Source organism: Callithrix jacchus, chromosome 4 (assembly GCF_049354715.1).
Source record: "Callithrix jacchus isolate 240 chromosome 4, calJac240_pri, whole genome shotgun sequence".
Taxonomy (NCBI): Eukaryota; Metazoa; Chordata; class Mammalia; order Primates; family Cebidae; genus Callithrix; species Callithrix jacchus.
In genome coordinates this window covers 142176299-142194363 of record NC_133505.1, presented here as the reverse complement: position 1 = coordinate 142194363, position 18065 = coordinate 142176299, and the positions used below count along the sequence as shown (strand labels likewise).

The 18065-nt window shown below is 35.9% G+C and overlaps 1 protein-coding gene across 45 annotated transcripts in view; it reads left to right on the top strand.

The window, feature by feature from the left end:
* The window catches only part of AHI1 (Abelson helper integration site 1), a 239998-nt gene that overhangs the window by 38886 nt on the left and 183047 nt on the right, over positions 1-18065 (top strand). For all 45 annotated transcript variants that reach the window (XR_013534548.1, XR_013534547.1, XR_004742097.3 and 42 more), the window contains 4 exons: positions 4637-4729; positions 10430-10615; positions 11700-11852; positions 14481-14613. Coding sequence is in view for 42 of the 45 variants with exons in the window: in XM_035296764.3 (XP_035152655.3) it covers positions 4637-4729; positions 10430-10615; positions 11700-11852; positions 14481-14613 (565 nt within the window). In the remaining 3 variants the exon portion in view is untranslated. The remainder of the gene's footprint in view (positions 1-4636; positions 4730-10429; positions 10616-11699; positions 11853-14480; positions 14614-18065) is intronic.

The following is an 18065-nucleotide window of genomic DNA, read 5'->3' as shown; positions in this document are numbered from 1 at the left end:
AAGTGTGAGAATTTAATCTCTAGGATTTAATGTTGGTAGAATGCTATGGAATACAAGTGAGATGCCCTTTTATAAACAACAATAGCATATTTGCTGAGCATTTACTATTGCAGTTGTTAACCATTTGGCCTACTTTGTATCATTTAATAATTACAACAACCCTGTGACTGTTAACTGTAGTGAAGTGATGAATCCACTCCATATGAATGCATTTCTCCATTTTTAAACCATTCACAAAGCATAAACTTATTTAACCATATTAGATACCCTACAATATGTGCGCTACCTGGATAAATAAAGATAAATGTACACAGATCAGTTAATTCATGCAATTTAATGTATAACCAAAAATGATGTAGAACTTCTGATATGTGAAGGGTTAGTGGTGGTTCAGAGGAGTCAGGGAAAGCTTTATGGAATAGATAGCTTTTGAGCTGACTAGTTGTTATTATATAATTTTCTTACTGAAAATGATAACAAGGTTTGGAGTAAAAGTCATTTCCCCAAAGTTACTCAAATTTTAAGTGTAAAAAATCGTGTTTGGAGATAGTTTGAACCTAAATACTACATTTCTTTTCTGTATCATATGTTCTGTCTCCATTAGCAAAAGAAAGTAGAGAAAGCCTCCCTTCCAGTGTAAGCTAGAAGGAGAAGTTTAGCATGGGAACAGCAAGAGACTTGACATAACCAATGCTGAAGATTCGTTTTGTAGTAGTATTTTTATGAACCTTGACTTTCTGGTTGTCTGTGTGTATTTATGATACAAATATTTCAATATTTACATTTGTGATTATGTTGTGTGTGATTTATATAAACCTGTGATTGTTGAAAAATAATTTGTATCTTAAGGAATTTTTTCTTTGTCTTCAAAATTTGTTGTTATAATGTTTTATATTCATTTTAGTATTAAAAGATGAAGGATAGATTGTTGGATTATAAACACTTTTGGTTACTTCTTAAGTTTTCATGTAATGTGTTATTGCCTATGCAACTACTTTTTGATCTCAGCTTTTTAAGTGTTTATTGAGGACAACTGGATAATGCTTGTCACAAGTCTTTAAAACCATTATTTTACTCCTAGGTATTTATCCTAACGGAAAAATGACAAGTCCACAGAGATGTGTATGCAAGGTTGTTTATTTTAGCACTGTTTATAATAGCAAAAATTTTAGGGAGATAAAATAACCTAAAGTTAGATCAGTAAGAGAGTTGGTTAAATAAGTTATAATTTTTGTTAAATTTATGGTATTTGTAACAGAATAGTAGGCAGTCATTAACATTATGGTATTCATGTGTATGTATTGACATGAAGAGATATTCATTACATATTATATGAAAATAATTTGTGAAATAGCATTATTAGATTTATACTTTCATACATATGTTTAGGAATGCACAGAACAAGATTTATCCTGCAAACCAGATGTTAATAGTGGCTATCTATGGGTCTGAATTACAGGTTGTTTTTACTTTGCATATATGGATTTTTTATATTATGTTTTCACTGAGCATGTATTATATCTGTAAAAAATATGCGGGTATCAGAAAAACACAGAAGAATGGAGTCTATATTGTCTCTTAAGCAGTCTTCTTTCTATAAAGATCTCATTTTCACAGTTGAGCTTTTGATAAACACCAGTAAGTTCAAAGTGATAGCCTCTGATAAGTACCTAGAACACAATCTCTGTGGCAGGCGGAGTGCAAATCTATGAGCTTTTATGTCCAGACAGGATAGAGGAATGGAAGAATTCCTCTTGAGAAGCCTAATTATAACATATATCCAAAGAGAAAAACCCCAACTTTAGGAAGATGTTCCAAGGAAAGGACCGAAAAATAGGCCCATGAGTTTTTTAAACAAACAATCCTTTGAAGTCTGTTCTGATACAATACAAAATAATTAAAGCTTAAGAATTCTATGCCAGAGAGAGATCCAAGATGGCTGATTACCAGCAGCTCAGGATTGTAGCTCCCAGTGAAAACACAGAGAACGAGAGGACGCCACACTTTCAGACAAATTTTTGTTGCACACGGACCAGGAGATTCCCAGCAGAGGAGCCCCACAGGACGCCAGCGCGACTCTTGTTGCTGGCGTGGCAGTTTTGCTGGCACCTCGGCGTGGTGATTCTTGGTGCAGAGTAAATGGGACTGGGTCCCCTTTTGGTCGACGTTTGGAGCTCCGGGAAGGCCGAGTTACCTATTCAGCTGATTGGAAAAGGGACTCAAGAAGGAAGCCAGACCAGAGATTCCCAGGCAGAAAAGCACCATGAATTTTAATGCCACTGTTTTAGCCAGCGCAGTGGGTTACTCAGATTCTGGCTCTGGGAATCAACGAGCTGAACATCCACTCAGAGACCTAATTTGAAAGTCTAATTACAAAGACGACAGGTGGATAAATTTACAATGATGGGAAGAAACCAGAGTAAAAAGGCTGAGAATACCGAAAATCAGAATGCCTCTCCCTCTACAGGGGATCACAGTTCCTCATCAACAAGGGAACAAGGCCTGATGGAGAACGAGTGTGTTTCATTAACAGAATTAGGCTTCAGAAGGTGGATAATAAGAAACTTCTGTGAGTTAAAAGAACACATTCTAGCCCAAGGTAAAGAAACTAAGAACCTTGATAAAAGGTTTGAGGAAATCCTAATGAGAATAGACAATTTAGAGAGGAATATAAGTGAATTAATGGAACTGAAGAATACAGTACGAGAACTCCGTGAAGTATGCACAGGTTTTAACAGTCGAATTGATCAAGCAGAAGAAAGTATATCAGAGGTCGTAGACCAATTTAATGAAATGAAAGGAGAAGATAAGATTAGAGCAGAAAGAGTAAAAAGGAATGAGCAAAGTCTCCAAGAAACATGGAACTATGTGAAAAGACCTAATTTACATTTGATAGGTGTACCTGAATGTCATGAAGAGAATGAAGCCAAGCTGGAAAATATTCTTCAGAATATTATTCAGGAAAACTTTCCTAACCTAGTAAGCAGGACAATACTCACCTCCAGGTAATACAGAAAACACCACAAAGATATTCCTCAAGTAGAGCAACCCCAAGACACATAATCGTTAGATTCACCAGGATTGAAAAAGGAGAAAATTCTAAAGGCAGCTAGAGAGAAAGGTCAGGTTACCCATAAAGGGAGGCCTATCAGACTCAAAGCAGATCTCTCAGCAGAAACCCTACACACTAGAAGAGAATGGGGGTCAATATTCAATATCCTCAAACAAAATAATTTTCAACTCAGAATCTCATATCCAGCCAAACTAAGCTTCATAAATGAAGGAAAAATAAAATTTTTCACGAACAAGCAAGCACTCAGAGATTTCATCACCACCAGGCCTGCTTTACAAGAGCTTCTGAAAGAAGCACTATACACAGAAAGGAACAACCAGTATCAGTCATCCCAAAAACTTACCAAAAAGTAAAAAGTATCTCCATAATGAATAATCCATATCAACTAATGGGCAAAATAGCCAGCGAGCATTAAATGACAACATTCAACTCACAGATATAAATATTAATCCTAAATTTAAATGGATTAAATGCCCCAATCAAAGACACAGACAGGCAAATTGAGTAAAAAGTCAAAACCCATCGGTATGCTGTATCCAGATCTATCTCATAAGCAAGGACACACAAAGACTCACAACAAAGGGTTGGTGGAAGACTTATCAATCAAATGGAGAGCAAAAAAAAAAACAGGAGTTGTAACTTTCGTCTCTGACAAGATAGACTTTAATAGTAACAAAGACTAAAAGAAACAAAGAAGGACATTACATAATAGTAAAAGGATCAATGCCAAAACAGGAGTCAATGATCATAATTATATATGCGCCCAATATAGGAACACCCTGTTATATAAGACAAGTTCTTACTGACTTATAAAGAGACTTGGACTCCCGCACAATAATAGCGGGAGACTTTGAAGCCACATTGTTAATATTCGACTGATCAACGAGATAGAAAATGAACAGGGACATCTATGACTTGAACTCAGACCTGGAACAAGTAAACTCAGTGAATATTTATAGAATTCTTCACCCCAGGTCCACAGAACATACATTTTTCTCAGTATTACATTACACCTATTTTGAAAGTGACCACATAATTGGAAGTAAATCACTCTTCAGCATTTGTATAGCATTTCACAGACTCAAATGAAATATTGGTTGGCTGTTTGTTTGTTATTTTCTTCCCTTATTCCTTCCTGTCTCTGCTGTTAAGCACAATTATCAGCATAAAGGAGGTTTTTGATACCTGTTTTTGGATTGCATTCCAGCCTGGGCAATAGGGCAAGACTCCTGTTCTCTCTCCCCCTTTCTCTTTCTCTTTCTTTCTTTCAAAAAAAAAAAGAATTTTATGCCTAGTATAGTTGTACCTAGGTTATACTGGAGATGATTAACTCTTTGCCTTGGATTTGAAATAAATCTTGGTATTTATTAATGAAAGATTAAAAAATGGACCCTCCTTAATTGAATGAGTTAACTTTAAGGTGAATGAAGTGAGATAAAAATGTTTTTGCTTCCTGTAAAGGTAAATGTTTTTAAGTACTATACAAATTATTTTTAAATTTTTAATAATATGCCTTTAGAAAATATTAAATTTTAGGTAGCTTAACTGTGAATTTATTTGCAGATTCTTGATTTCTTAAGCATGGATGAAATTAAGAATTCTGAGATTAAAAACCAAGAATGTGGCTTTCGGAAAATTGCCTGGGCATTTCTTAAGGTATGTTTTTCATCCATTTTAAACACTTTTAAAATGGTCTTCAAATGTAAGTTGGCTGCTTACTCCCAAGTCAGTTTGGTCTCATATAAGCAGTTAGAATCTAAGGCAAGGCTGCAGGGATGAGGAGTTGTTAATTCAAGCTCGGGTTATGCTCATTTATATTCTTAAATATTTATTGATGGCCCAGTATGTGCCAGTTACACTATTTGCTTCTGAGGATGTAGCTTCTGAGGATGAAACAGCCCTGCTATTATTTATTCAATTCAACAGATATTTATTAAGACTTTTTTATGTACCAATGACTGTTCTTGTCAGTGGACTAAGATGACAAATTCCTTGAACTCATGGACTTCATATTCCAGCAATATAAACTCGCAACATTTGATTTCACAATTTATCATTTAATTATAAATTTTTATAAATATCCTAAAGAGGTACAGGATGGATGATGAATTGTGGGGTCAGGGAAAGGATTCCTGAGGAAGAGACATACTGCCACCAGTGGGGAAGAGATGGTCCATGGTAGAGGGAACAATATATGCAAAAACCCCGATATTTGAAGGAGCAGGGTTAATTCAGAAAATCAGTCTGGGCGCGGTGACTCAAGCCTGTAATTCCAGCACTTTGGGAGGCCGAGACATGTGGATCACGAGGTCGAGAGATCGAGACCATCCTGGTCAACATGGTGAAACCCCGTCTCTACTAAAAATACAAAAAATTAGCTGGGCACGGTGGTGCGTGCCTGTAATCTCAGCTACGCGGGAGGCTGAGGCAGGAGAATTGCCTGAACCCAGGAGGCGGAGGTTGCAGTGAGCCGAGATCATGCCGTTGCACTCCAGTCTGGGTAACAAGAGCGAAACTCCGTCTCAAAAAAAAAAAAAAAGAAAAAGAAAATCAAAGAAGGCCACCAAGATTGGAGGACAGAGACTGACGGGGGAGAATGGGGCATGAGGAGGTTTCTGAGGTCAACAGGATGTTAATTAGGATGATGAGGTCTTCACAGTCATTATGGCAAGAGAGAGCCATCATAGAATTTAAAGAGCAATGGGAAGCCATTATAGGATTTTAAACAAAACAAGAAAATAATCTGATTTATGTTTTAGAAGGATACATACTCTGCTATGTGGAGAACAGATTAGAGAGGGAGCAAATGTAGTTACTTGAAATCAAATTAGGAAATTCAGACAGTAGTCGAGGTAAAGAATGTCTTTGTACATTTGTCTTTGACTAGATGTCTTTGACTAGGATGTTTCAGCAAAGATGAAAGACATAGAATTTTTTTTAAAAGAAAGGATATTTTAATTTTATAATTATCTTTTATTTCTTTAAACATAAATTATGAAGAGTCTTGAGTAGTCTATTTTGTACCATCTTATAAAAACATTTTCATTTGTGTATACATTCAACAAATATTATCTATAAAATGTGAGACAGTCTGCTAAATACACTACATTCATAGATAAATTAGACATTGTATATGTATGCCTTCCAATTTAATTTCTGTACAAATGTGTTAGCTACATTGTTATGTGCTATAGAGCAGATGCTATGAAAATCCAGTTGAGACATTTAATCCATATTAGGGGTTAGAGAGAGGTTTTAGAAGTATTATAATCAAAGAACTGAATAGCAGCCAGGTTGGCTGTGGTGAGTAATTGAGAGTGGCCTTAGGAATCACCTGGTCCAGTGTACTATCTATGATCACCCTTATATAAACCTATTATGGCTTTTCTATACCACCTTCCATACTGATTTAGAGGAAAAAAAAAAAAAAACATTTAAAAAAAAGCAAAAAGTTCACTTTCACATAGTAAACATTGCCATCTTGTGGTTTTATTAGAAACTGCATTTCTTTTATGCTAAGGTCCGTGCAGACCTGCAGTATTTACTCTAAGTTGCACTTGGGAAGCAGTAACATATTTCATAGCATTTTTACCTCTAAGTACTATATGGATTTTTATTTATTTATTCAACTTATGCCATTGGCAAAAATGGCAGTCAAGAATTCTCTGTATTTCCCCATAAAGGGTAAGGTATTCTATCTGCTTTACGTTTTCTAATACGTATCTTTTTCATTAGACTGTAAGCTTTTAAGAGTCACCAATGACTTCTTGTGGGTAAATATATTGAAAATTTTTAGTCCTTATTTTACTAGATCTTTTTGCATGTAATATATCACTCTATTGAAACCCCACCCTATAATATCACCAGCTCCCAGCATATTAATGGCAAATAGAAAGTGCTTGGTGAATATAGAGAGAATTAATCAATGATCAGGGAAAGAATGACGAAGATAAAATTCGTCTTCAAGAAAGTGGCGGCCGGGCGCGGTGGCTCACGCCTGTAATCCCAGCACTTTGGGAGGCCAAGGCAGGTGGATCATGAGGTCAACAGAGCGAGACCATCCTGGTCAACAAGGTGAAACCCGGTCTCTACTAAAAATACAAAAATTAGCTGGGCATGGTGGCGCGCGCCTGTAGCCCCAGCTACTCAGGAGGCTGAGGCAGGAGAATTGCTTGAACCCAGGAGGCAGAGGTTATGGTGAGTCGTGATCACGCCATTGCACTCCAGCCTGGGTAACAAGAGCGAAACTCCGTCTCAAAAAAAAAAAAAAAAGAAAAAGAAGTGGCATGACGAATGCAGTAGCTCACACCTGTAATCCCAGCACACTGGGAGGCCAAGGTGGGCAGGTCACCTGAGGTCAGGAGTTTGAGACCAGCCTGGCCAATATGGTGAAATTCTGTCTCTACTAAAAATGCAAAAACTACCTGGGTGTGGTGTTGTGTACCTGTAATCTCAGCTACTCGCGAGGCTAAGTGGGGAGGATCGCTTGAACACAGGAAGCGGAAGTTGTAGTGAGCCATAATTGCACCACTGCACTTCAGCCTGGGCAACAGAGTGAGACTTCATTTAAAAAAAAAACAGCGTGAAGACAATTAAAATTTAGATGTTTTATTACCTATACTATTGGTTCCCGGGATGTCTTGGATAATTGTTATTACAGTAGTTCAAATGAGACTTTATTTGAATTCTCAGCTGTGCCTCAGATTCTCGGGTACTTCCACTTCTTTTGGTATATATATACATATACATATATATATATATATATATATATATATATATACCGCTATTCTTTTAAACTAAAAAGTAATAAAGCCTTATTTATTTGAGCTCAAATTATATAATTTATAACCATAATGGCAGGATCTTGGCTGAATCTTAGTTGTTTATGCATGCTAAGCAGCATATTAATGTAAACTGAATTGCCTAGTTAAATTTAAATGATCTGTGCGAAGTATGATTTAGAAGCTGGGGAATATCTTTATTTAATTACCGTGATGAGCTTTAGGGAGCTGTAGGAAGGTTTATGAAGGGAGTCTCGAGTGCTTATTAGTTAATGACTGAACATACCTATTATTTAATTTGGAACTGTTCTTTACCCGTGTGTCATTTGACACTGATGACAATGTTACCCGCTCAACTTATAACCTCCATTGTCTTTACATTCATTCCTAAAGGGGTAGGGGGAAAGATGGGCTAGTATTTTGCCATCTCTCTTTCCTTGTTGATGCATCATTCCTGAACTCATCATTCTTGAACAACATTCTGGATTTTGCCTCTGCCACTAAAGCTTCTCCAACCAAATCACCAATGATTTCTATTTGCCAAACTTATTGAACATTTTTTTAGTTATTTTGTCACATCTACGCATTTAACATACCACTCTCTTGAAACTCTGTTACCTTGGTTTTTTTGACACCATGATTTCCTAATTTTTCTTATACCAGTCTTTCAGTTTCCTTCATGGTCTTCTACCCACCTCCTTAATATCAGTTCTACTCATGGTTTCGTCTTTAACCCACTTTTCTTGGAACCACTTTTCTCACCTGTGCTTCAGATTTGTAAATGCAGTCACCTACAGGACATTTTAGCTTGGATGACTCATAGATATCTCAGATTCCCACAAACTGAATATTCTTGCTACTCTCTCTGCTACTTAAGTTGGTGGTGCCACCATCTGTCCACTATCCCAGATTTATGAACTTAAGAGTTACACTGTTTTGATAGCCATAAGACATGTGGCTGTTTGAATTCAAATTAAATATAATTAAAAATTTAGTTTCATATTTGTGCTAGCCATACTTCAAGTGTGGGGTAGCCACATGTGGATTCTTTACTCCTTAGCACAAATGTAGAGTATCCGTGTCATTATAGAAAGCTCTTGGACAATACTATCTTAGAGTCTCTCTTGACTCTTTTTTTTACTTTCCAAGTTACATAAGTCTACAAGTAACCATTGTTAAATATGTTCCCTGCACTCAGTGCCTATTCTTCTAATTTAAGATACTTCCATGTTTTGTGAGAACTGTTGGAAAGGCTTCAAACTATCTTTCTGCCTTTATTTTGTAGAGGACATAAAGGTTAGACAGACATTTCATTTCCTATTGACAGTCATGGTCTAATGAAAGAGGATGTATTCAGAGTTGGTAAGATTTTTATTTATTCTATAAAAATCTCCATTGAGGGCCAGGCGTGGTGGCTCATGCCTGTAATTCCAACGCTTTGGGAGGCTGAAGTGGGCAGATCACTTGAGGCCAAGAGTTCAAGACCAGCCTGGCCAACATGTCAAAATTCATGAGTGTACTGAAAATACAAAAATCAGCCAGGTGTGGTGGCATGTGCCTGTAATCCCAGCTACTCAGGAGGCTGAGGCATAAGAATCACTTGAACCCATGAGGTAGAGGTTGCAGTGAGCCGAGATTGCGCCATTGCACTCCAGCTTGGATAACAGAGCGAGATTCTGCCCCCAACCCCAAAAAAGACAAAAACTTCCATTAACTTAGCTTAAACATAAGTTTTGTTTAACAGCGTTTTTAAAATAGACCTTTGAAAGAAGATACACTAAAATATTGGAAAAAATGTAGCAAATGACCTGTGAGTTTAATTATCCTAAAATTATTTTAACTTTTTAAAAATATAAAACATAAAATTTTAACCATTAAAAATACTGATATTAAGCAAATTATTTCAAACAAATGTGTATTGATCACCTCCTTTGTTCAGTGTGAAATCTGGCACAATAGTGTAAATGCTATACCATCAGTCTGAAATTGTTGTACAGGTAGAAAAAGCTATCAAGAATTTTTTTTTTTTTTTTTTGAGAAGGAGTCTTGTCCTGTCACCCACGCTGGAATGCAATGGTGTGATCTTGGCTCACTGCAACCTCAGCCTCCTGGGTTCAAACGATTCTCCTGCCTCAGCCTTCCGAGTAGCTGGGATTATAGGCGCCTGCCACCATGCCCAGCTAATTTTTGTATTTTTAGTAGATACGGGATTTCAACATGTTGGCCAGGCTGATCTCGAACTCCTGACCTCGTGATCTGCCCACCTCAGCTTTCCAAAGTGCTGGGATTACAGATGTGAACCACCATGCCTGACCAGTAGGTATGTAGATTACAGTAGGTATATAGGATATTTTCCAGTAGGAAAATATTTTAAAAGCCATTTGGGTTACCTTTTGTCAGAAATGATCTGGAACTGTGCTTAACCAACTATGTCAATGTTCTTTGCTTTATAAAACTAAGACATTTCAGTTTGCCATATTAATCTTTTAAAAATGTTTCTGACTTTATTCTATTGCTTTGTTGGATATATTTATTTTCAATGAAGGTAACGTTTTATATGAATTCTTATTTTAAGCTTCTGGGAGCCAATGGAAATGCAAACATCAACTCAAAACTTCGCTTGCAGCTATATTGCCCACCTACCAAGCCTCGATCCCAATTAAGTGTTGTTGAGGTGTTTGAATGGTGGTCAAAATGTCCAAGAAATCGTTACCCATCAACACTGTATGTAACTGTAAGAGGACTGAAAGTTCCAGACTGTGTAAGTTAATAGTACATATAAGTGTATATCCTCTGTTGTTGAAATTAAATGGTGACATAATATGTTTTTCATTTCTTAAAAGATAAGGCCTCTAATAATTATTTTAGTAGATTTCTGGGATTATATCTTAAGCCTATAATACCTGATATTTAAAAGATGTGTAAATGAATTTTAAATATGAAATGCAGCTTTTAGTGTTAGGAAAAATGTTTCATTATAATTTGGTTTTCAAAAATTAAAGATAAAAAATTGATTTAAAGCAAGAGTTGAAAAATATTTTCTATAAACAGCCAGCTAGTAAATATTTTAGGCTTTGGCCCTGTAGCTTCTGTCACTTTTGCCTTCATAGTGTGAAAGTAGCTACATAGACATATGTAGGCAATAACTAAATAAATGTGTGTGATATGTTCCAATAAAAGTTTATTTATAAAAACAGGTAATAGGCCAGATTTGGTATGCAGGTTGCAGTTTGCAGACTCCTGATTTCTGGGTACATATTTCACAATATTATTCAAATAATCAGTATGTAATGTTTCTACTGCTGTTTTCCATAGATTAATATTATAAATAATCTTAGTAAAGAATTGGCCCTAAAATAAAAAACTTCCGCTTTCGTCTTATTTCTTATAGGACATTAATTTTTCAGGTCATTTGCACATTCTGTAGCTGATGTATATTGTCATGACAGAGCTGATTTGCATTGGTTTGGATGGAGTTAAATATATTACTGAAAAAATTGGATTTTTAAAACTTTAGATTTTTATGATACTAGTTCTGTGATTTTAAAGACAGAGATATGGTAGTGTATCAGAGCCATGGCATAACTCATAGGTGTTGGTGATAAGCAGCCTTTGTAGTCATATTTTTTCCTCTGAAACTTTTAAGGCTTTTTGGTCATATGACTGTAATTTTAAGCATCTTTTTTATTTTGTTTACAATAATGTACAAATAAAAGTAGAATTTTTTCTGGATTACATTTTGAAATAGTTTTATATTATTTATTTCAGTATTTTAAAAACTATATGCTAGAAAAAGAAAAAGGTGAACATGATATATAAATTTTCACATTTTGATGCATATTTAGATAAAGCCGTCTTACCGTTCTATGATGGCTCTTCAGGAGGAAAAAGGTAAACTAGTGCATTGTGAACGTCATCATGAGTCAAGTTCAGTAGACACAGAAACTGGATTAGAAGATTCAAAGGAAGTAATAAAGTGGAAACGACTCCCTGGGCAGGTGAGTGACTGATAATAGTGGAGTTTTTAGATGTTTACTTATTACCTTAAAAACTTGTTTTTATAAAGAATAGAGTGGTTTATTTTATGCATATAAGCTACGACCAGATGAAATTTATCCAAAAATCTTAATTTATTCAAACATCTAATGTAGAAATAAGAACTTACGATTCTTACTTAGTCATCTTCATTTTCTGTATTTTATGTCACATTTAACTTTCTTTCTGAAGCCAATTTTACAGACACATTTTTAAATCACTTAGAGTTTGAATAATTCAAACATAATAATATGGAGAGAATAACACTTAGATTATGCCCTTGGGGAACTTCCAGGTTAGGTGAGAAAAGAAAGCAGTTACAATGTTGTTCATTTTCAGATATACTTCAGAGAAGTCTTGACGAAATGTAGATATAAAGATAACAGTACAGATCAGCAGTTCTCAAAGTGTATTTTGGAGGCCTCTGGGAGTTCTGAGTTCTTTTCCGGGGGTCCTTGAAGTCCGTTTCTTTTCATAATGATTCTAAGGTGTTATTAATCTCATTCAGATTCATTCTGTTACAAGCATGTACTAGCATTTTCTAGAGGCTAAATAACCTGATATCACAATAGAGCAGAAGCAGTTATGAAAGTCTAGATTTTATTAAGCTAGACATTGAAGTTAGCAAGTTATTTTATTTTTATTTTATTATGAAAACTTTTTTAGCTCTGGAAAACATTTTCAAGAATGTAAAGCATCTCAGAGCTAAAAACATTTGAGAATTGCAGATATGAAGAATGTGAACTAGAATGGTAGAAGAAGGGCTCATTCAACAACGGAGCTTGAGATAGACTAGGATGGCCAAGGTAGGGGTTGAGTAAAGGAGAGACAAAGAAGGTTATTTCATACAAAGGCAAAGTTGTAAATAAGTGGGAAAGGACCTGTTGTATTTATTAGGCATTCAAAAGTTTGACTAGCTGGAAACTAGAGTTTGTAAAAGAGGAGCTAAAGTAGCGTAATGGATTAGGCCCATACTCCGGAGTATCTCAAATGGTAGTCTAATACTTGATTGTGAGGGATCTGAGGACTAATGGAAGGTTTTGGGGTGGGTGAGAAAAATAATAATTGTACTTCAGGATGAATTAATACAGGCAGTGGCATGGGGAGATCTCGAAATAGTAACATCAGAATTAGGTGGAAGTCATTGATGTGTGAGGTGATGAGGGTCTAACCATGGGTTAATGAATATGAGAGAAACTAAGAACCAGGATGATTTAGTGACTGACAAGGGAGTAAAGGAGGGAAAAGAGTCAGAGCTTTTGAGGACCTTTATTGTTGTTATCAGACATTCATTGAGTGTCTCTTCTGGTTAGGGCACAGTGTCAAACCCTGAGAATACAAAGAACATGGTAGTGGCTTCAGTGTTTTCATTTTCAGCCTAGGTGATTGGGCACAGAGTTTTCCGTAACTACACTTCTTACTCTAGGAGCGGCAGCAAGTGGTTATAAAGCGTCCTGACATTTCTTTCCATTTTTGTTCCCTTGTTACCCTACTCTCCCTTTTCTTAGTTATGTGGATGGAGAATGCAGAGAAAAGATAGGTAGCATGGAGTCTGGTACATACTTGACACTTAACAAATTTTGTTGAATATTTCACATTCCTAGTAGCTGGTCATAATGCTGCCTCCCAAGTTACTGCTAGATCTTGGTACTATTTGTGAAAAACTTGGTACTGATCTGTAAAGCATGCCTTTGAAGTAACAGTCTTTGAGTAGGTCCATTAAGCTTGACCCTTTGAATAATTCTTATTAGCTATATGTAGCTAATAATGGTTACTCTTAGCTAATAGTAGCTACTCATAGGATGGCTGTGATGAATATATATATATTCAAAGACATTTGTAACAAAGTACAACTTTCTTGGCATATAGTAGAAGCCCAGTATACATTTAAGTCAACTTTTTAAATTGTAAGAAACAGAAGAACTAAGGCTCACTGAAGGTTGGGAGAGATAGAATTAGGTAATAATTAAAATAAATAAAAGTAACTGGTATTTTCCACAGTAGATATTAATACCCAGAAAATTTTGGCTTCATCTGGTAGTAGAGGGTAAAAACATTAAAATTTTGAAGAAATTGTAATAATGAATGAGACCAATAAGTGTTGATTAGTTTGAAAATACATTTCGGAAGGCAGCCAAAAAGGGTTATTATTTTAAGATAGGCAAAAAGAGAATGAGCATTCATTTAAGACTTGTGGTCTTAAAAAAAAAGCTCGTGACTTTAACAAAAGTGACTTACGAATGCTGTCGTAGAATAAGGCTGTGATGTACATTCTTTTATGTAGCTGTATAGAAGCAACGTGGCAGCGACAGCTTTAGAGTATCAGATATTGAAAATTTTCTATTCATATTTAGGTGAATTAAGTACTAGTTACAACATAAAGAACAAATTCACTTTAAAAATTTCATAGGAACTCATTCTCTGTTTGCAAAGTAATTTACTATGGTTTTTCAAGATTCTGCATGCTTGTTTTTCTCTTTCTGTGAGTCTTAATAAAAGGACTTAAAAAGAACTACGGTAATTGAAATTTAAAACTAGGCTTTGCATTTTAATGTTTTCTAATTTATACTTTTTAAATGTATGTTTTTTAGGCTTGCCGTATCCCAAACAAACACCTCTTTTCACTAAATGCAGGAGAACGAGGATGTTTTTGTCTTGATTTCTCCCACAATGGAAGAATACTAGCAGCAGCTTGTGCCAGCCGGGATGGATATCCAATTATTTGTGAGTAATAATACTACCTGTTTAATCTGATCGTAGTCTGCTTGGAGGACATTCTTTAGTTTTTTAAATTCATGGAAATCTTAACTTGAGTCATCCCCTTTACTACTAAATTAAAGAAAACAGATTTCTTCAAGTAGAGAAAGTTCTTTTATAATAATTTTACACTTTTCTGTACAATAACTGTTCAGAAGTAGAATGAGAATAATCAGATGAAATATGGTAAATTTATTTTTAAAACATGAAGGAGGATTTTTGTAAACATTTTGTATTTTAAATATAGAAATTTAGGAACATGTTTTAATAACTATCATGGGGAACACTACTCCAATGCAGTTAGTTGATAGCAGTGATGATTTGAGTCACAGAAGCCTCCAAATTTGTGTGCAGTAGAATACCAGTAATTGACTCAAGAGTACCTAGATGAAAACTTCTCATTATGATAGGGAAGTCAGCAGAGAGGCCAAGAACAGTTATTTTTGTAGCTTTAGAGACTTTTTAAAGTGAGGATTATCATACTGTTCTAGACTTAGAAGTATTAAATACTCTCTCCTTTACTTCTGACTGAATAATAAAAAGTAGTTCTCCTCCGTAGAAGTAGCCAGCTCCTTGTGGATATCTGCTGTGAACACACTAGATCTTACAGAACTTTTCTCAGCTTAACACAGTTTGCTATTACTTGATTGATTCCCCCCCTTTTTTTTTCAGCAGGGACTCATAATTGACTTGATTGGTATTTATTAAATAGATATTGCTCCCCATGAAATAGTAATAAATTTAAAAAATAAAAAATTGTTTGTGTAGTTTGATTACCATTATGCCATTTTTAAAATTCACCAAGAGCCTCTATGTAGGGGGAAAAAAGATTCTTAAAAAATGCTCTGGCCAGGTACGGTGGCTCATGCCTGTAATCCCAGCACTTTGGGAGGCCAAGGCGGGCGGATCATGAGGTCAAGAGATGGAGACCATCGTGACCAACATGGTGAAACCCTGTCTCTACTAAAAAATACAAAAATTAGCTGGGCATGGTGGCTCGCGCCTGTAGTTCCAGCTACTTGGGAGGCTGAGGCAGGAGAATTGCTTGAACCTGGGAGGCTAGGTTGCAGTCAGCCGAAATTGCGTCACTGAACTCCAGCCTGGCACTTGGTGACAGAGCAAGACTCTGTCTGAAAAACAAATGCTCCTAAGTTATTAATAATAATTTATCTCTTTTGGATAGTGAAGGAGTTATTTTATTCTGATTTTGTTTTAAAAACTTTTTTAATAAATATGTTACTTTATGCTTAAATAAACTTTCTTAAAATGCTGTGTAGATTTAGATATTGCTTAAATCTCAAAAATAGAGGAGAAGGGGGAATCTTTGTCTTTGGTTTTGGACTTTTTGATTATGATGTATCTACTTGGAATTCCTTTAAGTTGTTGAATGTGCAGATCGATGTTTTCCACAAATTTGAGAAGTATTCAGTCATTATTTCTTGAAAATGTTCTGTTCTGTTTGCCCCTTTCCTCTTTCTTCTTCTGGAAGTCCCATTATGCCTGTGTTGGTACACTTGGTGGTGTCCCACAGGTCTGTGAGACTTTTCTATTTTTCTTCATTCTTTTTCTGTTTTTCAGACTGGATAATCTCAGTTGACCTATTGTCAAATTTAGTAGTTCTTTCAGTTTAGATCTTCTGTTGAGCCCCTCTAGTGAATTATTTATTTCAGTTATTGTACTTTCAACTGTAAAATTTCTAGCTGGTCTTTTTTTTTTTTTTTTATAATTTCTGTCTCATTATTGATAGTCTCTTTTTTGGTGAGAAATCTTTTCACACTTTAATTCTTTAGACATGGTTTTCTTTAGATCTTTGAATATATTTATAATAGTGGATTGAAAGTCTTTGTTGAGAAAGCCCAGTATCTGTATGGACTACTTTCTTCCATGTGTATGGATCACTCTTTCCTGTTTTTTTCATTTCTCATAATTTTGTGTTGAAAACTGGATGTTTAATCCAGTGTGACCCCTCTGGAAATCAAATTCCCCCTTTTATCCCCTCACATCCACCCAGGATTTATTCTTGCAGTTAGCTTAGTGATTTTGGACTGATTCTGTAGTCTTTACTCTTTGTCATATGTTACCATTGATGTCTATGCTCAGTTAAGTTAGTGGTCAGACTGAGACCACTGTGGTGATTGTACAGAGATTTTTAAATGCCTGAGTGGATAGGTCTACTGGTCTTTGCCAAGGGACTCTGTGTGTGTTGGGGTATACATACTCAAATGCTTCAGTAGGCAGTTTACAGCTCTCCCTTAGCTTTAACATTCTATGTGTGCTGAGACTCCTCAGGTCAGCCCAAGTGAGAAGTAAAGCCTCTCAGGTCTTTCTTGGGTGTGCATATTCCCCTCACATACATGTGTGGGAATCTGTCTAGATACCCAGAAATATTTTGGAGCTTTTCAGTGTTCCCTATGGACATCTCATTCCCAGTTTTTTTGTTTTGGTTTGGTTTGTTTTTTATTTTTTGTTGTTGTTTTTCATTTTAAGTTCTTTGGTGAGCCTCTTCTAAGCCTCACTTGGGACCAATGTCTTAGGCAACTGTGATATTAAATGATGCCACGGGTTGTTTTGACATGCTCTCTAAGGTTAGGGCTGTTCTCCCAGAGCGTGCTGTTAGCCAGGTCAAATAAAGGCAGGCCCTGAGAATGGATCTTTCATGGAGGGCCAGACTGTCAAATAGTAAGAAGTCTTTGGGGTTGGGACTTTGAGGGAGCTTCAGACCTGTTCTGCCCCTCCAGTGGCTGCTAGTCTCCTGATGTTTATTGGTTTTTAAGACTACTTTGAAGTTTGGGACAGGAATGAGAACTTCACAAGTTAAAACACCATAAAGCTCAATGTTCTTACCAAGATTTAGCTATTTTTCTCAAGTACTCTTCATATTTTTTGTAAGCATTGCTTAATCTTCAGAGTTCTGACAACGTTGATTTTTGCCAGTTTTTGCCAGTGTTCTTGTTGCTTCTGTGGGGAGGAGATTTTCCAAGACTCTTATTTTGCTATTCCATAAGTGTAATAGTCCCCCTTTTTCTGTAGAGGATATGTTCCAAGACGCTCAGTGGAAGCCTGAAACCTCAAGTAGCACTGAACCCGACTGCCATCAGTAGAAGCACATCTCTGCTCATATTTTCCACCCACAGATTTTTATCTTTTCCATCTTAACAAAGCACTTACCATGCACTAAAGGCCATTACTTTTGTATTGTGAGGTATGACAGTAAAACTAGCACAAACCTCTTTTTCCTTCTTCACCATTTCACAGACAGAAGATTTTTACTGTAGATCGTAGCAACCTCAACATATGATTTTTTTTCTTTTCTTTTTGGATCAAGAACTTTCACCTTTTCACTTAAAGGAGGTACTTGGTGGTTTCTCTTTTGGCATATGCCAATTGCCAACATTATTACTCTTGCATTTTGGGGCCAT